At 42.1% G+C, this 10,643-nt stretch overlaps 1 protein-coding gene across 1 annotated transcript; it reads left to right on the forward strand.

Annotated features, from left to right (window-relative positions):
• Positions 1-2,082: 2,082 nt before the first annotated feature.
• Positions 2,083-9,230, forward strand: LOC104511006 (rap1 GTPase-activating protein 1-like; the record flags this gene model as incomplete). Its single annotated transcript, XM_010153446.1, has 6 exons — positions 2,083-2,154; positions 2,341-2,427; positions 3,063-3,197; positions 5,084-5,230; positions 6,410-6,513; positions 9,110-9,230. Coding segments are annotated over 6 exons (666 nt in total), but the record flags the coding sequence as incomplete, so codon positions are not given.
• Between the last annotated feature and the right edge of the window lie 1,413 nt (positions 9,231-10,643).

Below are 10,643 nucleotides of genomic sequence, written 5' to 3' on the forward strand. Positions count from 1 at the left end.
CCGGAGTTAAACCATGACAACATCAGAGAGCATGATGTGCAATTGATCCCATTTTAGGGGATGTCTTGCTTGCATTATGTAAGTCGGGTAAAACTCACCTGACTGACAGCCGTGGCTGTATTGCTCATTCCGCACAGCAGAAGTTGCACACCGTTCAAACAATGGGAGTTTGCACTGCCTGAGACTGCAGATCATATAAAGCTGGTTGGCCTAATTTGTGGAATCTGAACCAGCCACATCTGCTTTGGAGTATCCCAGAACTCATGCCCATCTGGCAGGGAAGTTCTACCTGTTAGGGCTCCCCACTTGAAAGAAGCCCTGCTAGAACACAGATTCCCTATCTACAGCCTTTGGGGACAGCTCTTTGTCACATCACTCTGTATGGATGTCTGTATAACTTTATGTTCAACTTTCAGTCATCCTGAGAGAGCAGAAAATATATAGAAGCTTGCATTCTGTGATGGATTTTCCATTGTAGAAACATTGTAATCAAAGTGGTGTGTGTTGTACGTAAATAGGAATTCTGATTTGGTGTTGATGAGTCCTTGTGCCTTGCAGGTCTACAAATTCACCAAGAATATCAAAGTTAGGACAGATTCCCATTCCCTTCCTCCCACCAAAGGGGTTGCTAGGGTTGAAACAACCACCTTCCATTGTTCTCTATGCTATGGGCAGTCAGATCCGTAGTGACACGATGGCCTCATGTTGATCGGAGGCGTGAGGTTCCAGTTCTCCTTTTGCTCTGTTTTATATGGTGCAGAAATTCACTGGATTGTTTTAATGACAAGAGAAGGAGGTGGGGAAGCCTGCCATTTGACTTGTCTCTTCTTACTATTGTTCTCATTTTTGCCTGTCTGCAATGCCATTGTTTTTGTCAGTGTAATAGGTTTGTCTGTATTATTTAATGAAAAACAAATAGTCCCAGTCAGGACCCTAGAACCAATGCAGAGTTTTCTGTAAAGGCTTTTTCCAAAGGAGTTTTAACTCATTTTGTCTTGAGAGCAATCTAGTAGAGATTGCAGTTTGGGAAGGTGTCTTTCCATCCATTGTTCCATTTACGTAAGCTTTAGTGCCTAGTGGTTAAATTGGAATATTAAATGGCATTTATTTCTTTGATTCAATTTGTGCAATCAGAAAATTAAAAATGCAGAACAGGATTTTAACTAGTCGATATCTGTTGGGAGGGTGGGGAGACCTTGTAATTAGTGGAGCTGGCCAACAATGTGAGAAATCCAAATTAAATTGAGGGCCCTTTTCCTTATTACTCTCATTAAACTCATGCCTCTACTTAGCTCTGTGACATTTACAGTGGAGTGTTATTTTGAGGCAATTGCTGTTAAGTTGTTCTGACATTGTTTCTTGTTGTATGAAATGGCACATAATGATATTGTTCCATCTCAAACATGATGGAAAAATAAAAGCTCTGAGATATTCTTAATTGCTCTATGGTAGGATAGCTACGTATAATTATAGGTAAGTGTGGTGAAGGACCAAGGGGCAGTATGTAAAAACTGGACTGCATTACAATTACTGGTTTTGGCATAAGTATGTCAGGTAGGAGCATGTTTTAAAAAAAAGGAAGTATGGATTAAGTTATCTCTTACTGGGAAAGTGCTTTTCTGTGTTTACCACGTGACTCAGAGAGATGGTGTCACTGAGATACGCTGCACATTAAGGGGAGTATCTCCACAGAGGATTCTCTGTCAAAAAAAATAGGTCAGTACAACCATGTTGACAAAGGTTCTTCTAGTGGAGGTCAATCTTGGCTGAATAGAAGCATCTTTTTTTTTCTTAAATACTCTGGTTATTATTTAAAATATTTATTATTTTAAAAAAGAATTGGTTCAATGTTTTTGTTGCTCTTGCTGTGTGTGCACATCTGGCTGACTGAATTTCTAGGAGATAAATCAGCGCATCCATTCACTGAGTTCAGAAAACAGATGGGCGCACAGGACAGCGTGTTAGAGCTCTTTTGGATATGTAAATGATTCAGGAGGGGTCAGATGTACCAGAGTAGTCTGAAGGCTTTGACAGTCTCACTTGTGTTACGCTACTTATTTTTTTGCCCTTATGTTGTTTCAGGTTTCAGTCACAGCCCGAGATGATGTCCCCTTCTTTGGACCCCCTCTGCCAAATCCAGCCATATTTAGAAAGGTTTGTTTCCCTGGTCCAGTGCTAAATGCCAAGGGAATGTGGTACATACCCTTGTGTTCTGAGTCAGTGTTGTCAGTCTAGCGAGATGACTTCGGAGGCCTAAAGAGTAGTAAGGCAGAGCTTCTCTCCTGTGATATTTTTATTACTGTTTTCATCTCCAGCCTAGTCTTCCTTTTGTTCCTGTAGAGTGCAGAGTTTCGTGAATTCCTCCTGGTCAAGCTCATCAATGCTGAGTACAGCTGCTATCGAGCTGAGAAGTTTTCTAAATTAGAGGTGCGTGTATTACCTGGGTGCTATCATTAAAAACTATAAAACTATATTACTGCCAGATTAAGAAAATACAATTTTTTTTTTACTTTCTTCTACTTCTAATTTTGTATTTCTTTAAAAAGTAAATGAAATGTGATGATACTCAGCTGTGTGATGCTTTCTTTGTATTTCACAGCAGGCACGATAGAATATGAACAGGTAGATTCTAATGTAAAGATGTAACCCTCACATAAGAATGGGAATATGATGTATACATTTTGCTGGAGGAAATTCTGTATTAGCTGAAACTCAGTATTGTGCTACAGGATGCATAATGATATCACTGATTTTGGTTCAGGGTACCAAAATTCTGTTCCAGACTCTGCTGCTTGCTGCCAATCCATGCCACTGTTTCATCACCTGTAAAAAAGTCCTGATGTGCCTTATGACTTGCTTTAGAAAGACTTTAAAAGGGCTGGCTATTCTATAATATATTGCATAACTATACAGCTAAAACCACTTCATACTGGTAAATGAATTTTGATGGTAATTTTTTTTTTTTTAATTAAAGGAGGATGTGAGACATTGCAAAAAACAGGAGAAAAAAAGTCCCTCCACTCCCAATAATAGCTGTGTTTTCCATCCCAATGTTGATGCAGGAAAGAACCCGGAGTGCCCTCTTGGAGAGCCTTTTTGAGGAGCTGCAGCTTCGCAGCCGCAGTATGATGGGATTGCCCATAGGGGAGGATAACAAGATAGAGAACGGCAGTGGGGGCTTCCTTGAGAATTTCAAGGTGAGCCATTGAGTCCTTACCCAGTTGCACACACTTTTCTCATGCTCACTGTGTGTCCCTTCAAGGAATATCGACCCTGCTGATCAGCTGTGCTTAGGGTGAGACAGAAAAAAGCCTTTCAATCCAGCAGCCTTTCTTTAGAGCACCTTCAGCTGTGCTTTATCAGACCTCTCAAGAAAAGACATTTTTCCCCTTCCTGTGCTCCTTTCTACAAAACTATAGCATGGTCCAGGGTGGCATTCCGTACTGTCAAACTCTTTATGCTTCATGCTGGTGTCTAGTGTCAGATGGGGTTTCACTCCATGACTTACAGAAAAAGGATTGTTTGCAAGAGGAATTGTAATAACTAGTAGCAAGCAGCTTTCAGTTCCTACGGCAGATGTCTTTAATTTCATTTTAATTGTAACAAAAAGAGTTGCAGGAGCCACTGCAAGGGAATTTCTAACATATCTGTGAGTGCTCTGTCTAGAAAAGCTATGATGTGTTACTTACGCTCAAAAAGCCAGAGTTAATTTACCTTCAGTGTAGATGACACTTTTCCTTCTTTTATTTTTTCTCTCATAAAACAGGCTCAGGTGACAGAACTTACTTTTAAAAGGGATCAAGGTGATACGAGAGAGCAAAGTTTTTGTACGAACAGTCAAACTGAGTTTTGAACTGATTTTATAGAGAGAATCTTATTTCTCTTTTCTGTCTACTTCCCCTTCCCCACTTCTGTAGGAAGTGCCTCACCACTTCTTTTATATAATAAGTTCTCTGACTGGACAGAGAGACACATTGTAAATGGCATTTTTCCCAAGACCTCCACCTGCTTTGTGTGGTGGGCTGGTTGGAGTCGTTAAGGGCTGTGAAACTAATCCATTCACTTACAGGTTTGGTAGCTATATACATAGCTTTGGTCAGAGCTGGGATGTTTGGTGAGGTGTATTTTTATGTACAGTCAGTCTACCCTGGCTTTGCTGCGAATCAGGAATTTCATACCTATCCATGTCTCACAATAATTATCCCAAAATAGTCTTTTCTGGCTTCTAGGAGATGCTGTGATTTGCATGTCATGTATGCAGATGACCTTTGGAAAAGGCTGAGTAAACTCAGGAAATGATTTTTCAAATGCTGCAGATTCTGATAGAGCTGCTTTCCGCTTGGAACCAGCACTCAAGTTCATGCAAGACTAAACCTTACAGTCTTCAACAGGAGTTTAATTTTGCATTTCGTAGCCTCTACTGGGTAGGACTGCTTCAGCTGATGCTGTCTTACACAGTATGCTGGGATACTGGTAGGGAATCTATTGCAAAGGTACAAGGGAAGTGAAAGTACTACCTGAAGGGGCTACAAGGAAGCTGGGGGGGACTTTTTACAAGGGCCTGTAGTGACAGGACAAGGGGCAATGGGTTTAAATTGATCGTGGGGAGGTTTAGATTGGATATCAGGAAGAAGTTCTTCACAGAGAGGGTGGGGAAGCACTGGGACAGGTTGCCCAGAGAAGCTGTGGATGCCCCATCCCTGGAAGTGTCCAAGGCCAGGCTGGATGAGGCTTGGAGCATCCTGGTCTAGTGGAAGGTGTCCCTGCCCATGGCAGGGGGGTTGGAACTGGATGATCTTTGAGGTCCCTTCCAACCCAAACCATCCTGTGATTCTATGATTCTATAAGTAAAGAATATACTTGAGGAAGGGTTTATCCCTGGCAGTGAGCTTCGTGAATAAGCTAGGACCAAAAATAGGTAATATCTAAGATGCTGCCTTTTAGGAGTTAGGATTTCTGTGGTTCTGGTGTTGGTCTGTCACAACTTCCCACCCGATCTGTGGTGGTTTTCGTACTGCCCTACCATGTGCATGTCTATATGTGTATCTGTGTTTGTCTGTTTCCCTGCCTCCCTTCTGTTCAGCGGGTGATCAGAGGTCGCAGCCAGAGCCTGGATACCATGGGGATATCCATGAGAAAGCAGCAGCCAGCCACCCTGCCCAGCCGCCCAACTACAGCTGGCCTTGCTCTCAGCCAGAGTGTCGCCGAGGGCCCTAAGGCCATTGCCGCGGTAAGGTATTCGGATGGGCTGTAAGAAGAAACCTGGCGTACCTTTGTGACCCACCCATACGTTTTGGTTTTTTTCTCTTTCCCTCAATGTGAATCTATTTTTATTGTATGATCTCATTTCACAAGTGGTGACACTGTGTTGCAGTCTGTTTTGTCTCTGCCTGTCTCCAGTCCCAGTTCATCTGTAACCTAGAGCTGAGATTGATACAGTCTGGGAGAAGAAATCCAAACATGGTTCTATATCAGAGTTTCTCTCTGAAATCCTGGATTAGATCCTGTACATTGCCATTCCTTAAAAAACTGCATGCACTGTAGTTTGACCAGAATGGTACTGTGTTGTCATACGGCGGGAGCTGAGAACATAAGGACACTAGATCTATTTTCTTCAGTTTCACTGATCGTATTCTTTTCTGTGACATAAACGGGTGCACAGTGTTTATTGTGCTGTAAATAGACTTTGCATCTTGGGAACAAGCAGGGGAATTAATGAAGTGATAAAAAGAATGAATATTTCTAGTCACTATCAGAGATGATCTTATTTGATAGCACTAGTAAACGTATGTCAGCAGTGTCACCGTAATAAATCCATGACAAATGTTTCCAGAGATGTTTCTGATACTGGAAATATGGTTACCTTGGCCAAAATGCATCCAGCTGATTGTGGTCTCTGCACTAGTGATGTCAATACAGGCAAAATACAAAAACCATCTTGGACTAAGCCAAGAAGGTGCCTTTCTGTGTGAAAATTTCATGGTGACAGTTTGCTCAGTTGTATGCATTCTTTATGTCAGCACAACAAAGTCAAAGAATAGTAATGACTTGGGTTTCCTGCCTCCTTCTCTCCTTTAACTTCTAGTTTTCTCTACCTTTCTGATTCTGCCTCTACTTCTCTCATCATATAGGGATACCTCCCTTCCTGAACCTCTGATACTGGCTGTGTATCTTGTTTTGCCTTTGTTTCTCTCTCTCTCTTTCCCGTACACCTTTGTAAGCCCTAGCTTTTCTTTCTCGCTGACAGAAAGTACTCCGTCTTGCACTGTTGGAGCTGGACCATGCTATTGTATTGTAAAGGAGAGGATCTGGATCCACATCGAACTCCCTCTCCCATGCTTCCAGTTCTCCACAATTTTTCCTGTCTTGTTCCCCTCCCTCCTTTCTGTCACACTTTCCTTTTTTCTAGTCTTTTGCCTTGCCTGGTAGGAGCCCATCCCATACTCGAGTCAGCCGCTTCCATGGGCGACGGAGTAGTGCCATTGGCATTGAGAACATACAGGAGGAAAAGAGGTATGAGCTGTACGAAGATGAAGCAAAGACAGGAAAAATCAGGAGGAGAGGAGGACAGGGAGGTAGAAAGACTCAAATGAGGACAGGAAGGGAATTGACATGAATGAGAACCGAAATGGAAATGGTTTGAATGGGAAGGAAAGCCTGATTATCAGCTAATGGAGAAACGGACAATTGACAGAAACAAACAAACCAAAAAAAGGACATTAGGAAATGGGGAGAATCAATATTTGAGAAAGAAGGGAGGAGGTGGGTGGAGGAACATAGTAAGGTGGCTCATTGTGAAAGAAAGGTGAAACACTGTGCAGTACGATCCAGGACTCTTGGTTTTCATGTTCTGTATTCACCACGCTTAGCTAAGACAGATGAAATGCTTTTACTTGGGAAGAGGGAAGTGGGTGCTTGGTTTGTTTTCATGTTAAAATCTTCAATTAGACAAAACTTCCAGGATCTTTAAAAAAAAAGTAGGGTTTTTTTTGTTTGTTTGGGTTTTTTTTTAAGCTTTAAGTAAAAACAACTAGTGTTTAACTTGGATGGCTGGAGAAATAATTACAATTAAGGGGTAACGTACAGGTTCAAAGTGTGATTTGGCATATTTGACAGCATTATAACCATTCAAAAGTTGTCTACTGGTCACAGGAGATTATTTGGTTAAATCAATGAATTTGTCTCCGCTCTAGCTGAGACACCTTTTTAAGATAATAAAGAATCACAAAAGTCACATGCCTGCTGCATCTAATACACAGGTTTCCTCATTGCAAGAATTCTAGGAAACAGCTTGAAGAGCGTAAAAGGGGAAAAGTCATCTTTAATGTGGAAACTAGTGATTTTACAACAGGAGGAATTACTACATTTCCACTTCTTTCCAGTTATTCTCTTGAAACTTTTCCTTATGAGGTGCCTATGACCTAGGGGGAATAAAAATGGTATGGAACTTTCTTTGAGGAAAGTAAAATCTCCGGAAACAACTTCCTTGTAACAGTCTAAGTTGACACAGTAACCCCAGCTCCTCACTAGTGTTGTATGTTAGGCAGCTGTGCCCCTCAGTCTGTTACTTTGTGTCCCACATTCTTCACTATCTCCTTAAAAGATCTCTAAAAGGTTTCTACAACACAGAAAAACCCTGGAAGGTTTTTTTGCCCCGCTCTTCGCTGGAAGGGGATTGGTGACTTGTTGTGTTTATTTAGATTTCCTTCTGTTTATCTGTAATTTTAGATATAAGGAACAGTGAGCCTTACCTTGTGTTTTGTGAAAGACTTTTTGGGTAATTCTTGGAGGTGCAGTTTCACTAGCAACTGGTCTGTTCTAGCAGTTCACTGCTACTGAAAAGCAGACATCAAACTTTTCCCTGCCCAGTGTCTCTTTTCACTACCCAATCCTGTCCTGTTCCTTGTGGTGGCTGAGAGGCTTAGTGAGCCCTGCATGCAACTGATTCAGCCCGTTAATCTAACAGAAAAAGTATCAACCTTCTTTCATTGGATTAATTGTCTGCCAGGTTCTGCCGTGAACTGGCTCACGGGGAAGTTGGATGGGTAGCAGGACTGATAGAAAGCACACTCCGCAAGAATGGAGGAAGCTAGAGCAGGGCCTCTGTCTGGCAACAGTGAGCTCAATGTGTCATGTGTGACTTCACCCCGAAGCTGTAGTTGAATGATATGCAGGCTTTGATGACCGAGCTGACCCTGTCCATCCTGCTTGTTCATGTGTCATCGAAGGTTCAGGATTGGTTTAGTTTCAGGATTGGGTTTTGTCAGGATAATTTCCTGTCTTACAAATAGTTGTATTAGCACAGGTGAGGGGATGAGGAACTGTGGTGTGAGGGGTACAGGTAGGATCAACTGACCAAGTGAGCAGAAGAGGAACTTTGTGAACCCCATCACTGAAGACACACCCAAAAAAACCCAAAAACCCACCAGCAAAAAAACTGAGTTGATTAAACATACCCCACTTTTCAGTTACTCACAGAGAAAGCTTTCTTCAGAATACCTTGACAAGTGTTAGAAGAAATAAAACTATTGTAACCATCCTGAAACAGGGAAATTTGCTGAATCATTTTTCTTTATGCAATAAGTATATAAGGTCTACACACACCCAAAAAAAACCAAAAACCCACCAGCAAAAAAACTGAGTTGATTAAACATACCCCACTTTTCAGTTACTCACAGAGAAAGCTTTCTTCAGAATACCTTGACAAGTGTTAGAAGAAATAAAACTATTGTAACCATCCTGAAACAGGGAAATTTGCTGAATCATTTTTCTTTATGCAATAAGTATATAAGGTCTAATCAATCCTAAAGCTTCTTAAGACCAATGAAATGGGGAGGGTAGAAGAAAAAGATGAAGAATTAAAGGAGAATACTGAAATTAATATAGGCTTTTATATCAATTCAAATGGAACTTAAAGTTGGCCATTTCTAATATATTGCCTTCAACAGGTCACATTTAAAAAGACTGCCCTTTGCAATACAACTGCATTTGCTTCCCTTTCCTATGTATATGAGAGATCCAGCTTTCTATTGTGGCTTGTCAGGAAGTTTTAGAATAAATAGTGGTTAACTCTGGCCCTGGGATATAGTTGGCTTCTCTTTTCTCCCAGCAGAGACACTGCAGAAAGGATACAGAAGGTGCTGGACAGTCCAGGAAGTTTCTTGGACCTGAAGTCTGATGGATCGTCCAGTCCAAGCTCCCCAGACTTCCCTAGCAGGAAGAGCAAGTGAGTTGAAAATAATTTTAATATATGAAAGATGCTCAGTGTGTGGTGTTGGCTTAAGTGTGGTGCGTGTCTTGCTCTGTTGGAGGCTTTACTGAGATGTGTACGTCAGGCATTGCACTGTCTTAAAAGTTAGATGGCTGGATCACAGTAATTCAGAGCATGTAGGTGAGGAACTCAGCTTTCTTAAACAGCCAGTGAAGAAAGATTAGAACACTTAAAGGTGGCTGTATCTTTTATATATCTTAGCTTGCATCCCACAGGATACACGAAGCCCTAGCTCTCCAGTTATCCATGCTTACTCATCTATAGGTTTCCTCTGTAGTTTGCTCTGGAGTGATTTTGGAGCTTCATGGAGAAGCTTGGACAAGGGTATGTTGGGATGTTGCGCTGTACTCAAGTTCTGTACCTTTAAGTAGGATTCATGCTGTTGCTCCCAACCAGCATGCACTAGCCTGCTTTCATTCTCCCAGGGTGTTACAGCAGGGTCTTATGTGTTGCACCTATGTTTCTTCACTAAAGTGTGCTATACCACACCCAGTGTTCTCCTGCAGAACACTTCCTGCAGTAGTCTGCAACACAGTCCGCCAGTTTCTGGTGTGAAAAACTTGAAAAAGGTACTTTACTGGTAGTGCAGCTTTGCTGTTGCTAAGCTGTATTATGCTGGGATATGATCCTTTCTAGGATACTTCTGGACTTCACAGGAATCGCACGCTGATATTTCCAAGACTCCAGAGCAGCCTGTCTCTAAATCCAAGATGCAGCTGACTTTCTGGAACAGCTTGCCACACCTGATTTTTTTCGTGAGAACTTGGATGAGACCTGTGCCAAAAAGGGCACCAAGTACTTTGTAGCAGGTCATGTCCCTTTCTCAGGACTGGGACTGCCCTAAGAAAATTGCAGGAGGCGCTCTAGAGCCAGGCCTCTATGGTTGTGGATTCTCCAGGTGCTGAGTCTGACAAGGAAGGGCCTTCCAACTAGATCCAATGCTCCCTAAGAATTACAGGCTGGTGACTATCTGCAGTAGTTCAACTACCCAATTGTATGCTGTAGGACTGCCCTGAATTTTGTCACAGTCAAGGTGTAGAGTTCTGGTAAGTATGTTGTTGTAATACTAGTTTCTGGGTTGGGTTAGTGTCCAAAATTGTGGTGGGGAGGAGGATGGGAGCACAGCTAGGAGATACACAGACCATTTAAGATTCTAGCTCTGGTAGACAATGACGAGAGGATGCAGGACATGGAACCACTGATCGGTCAGCAATGCTTACCTTCCATCACTACCACATCACTCCACCTCCTCTTCCTCATCCTGCCATGGACCTTGTTGGTGAACTGGCTAGGCACGTGTGAGGGACTCTTGCTCCGATTAGGTAGCTGAAGTAACCTTGCATAATCAGCAAGAATTTTGCCTAGTAAGAAA

The sequence above is a fragment of the Eurypyga helias genome, unplaced genomic scaffold (assembly GCF_000690775.1).
Source record: "Eurypyga helias isolate BGI_N326 unplaced genomic scaffold, ASM69077v1 scaffold3956, whole genome shotgun sequence".
NCBI lineage: Eukaryota > Metazoa > Chordata > Aves > Eurypygiformes > Eurypygidae > Eurypyga > Eurypyga helias.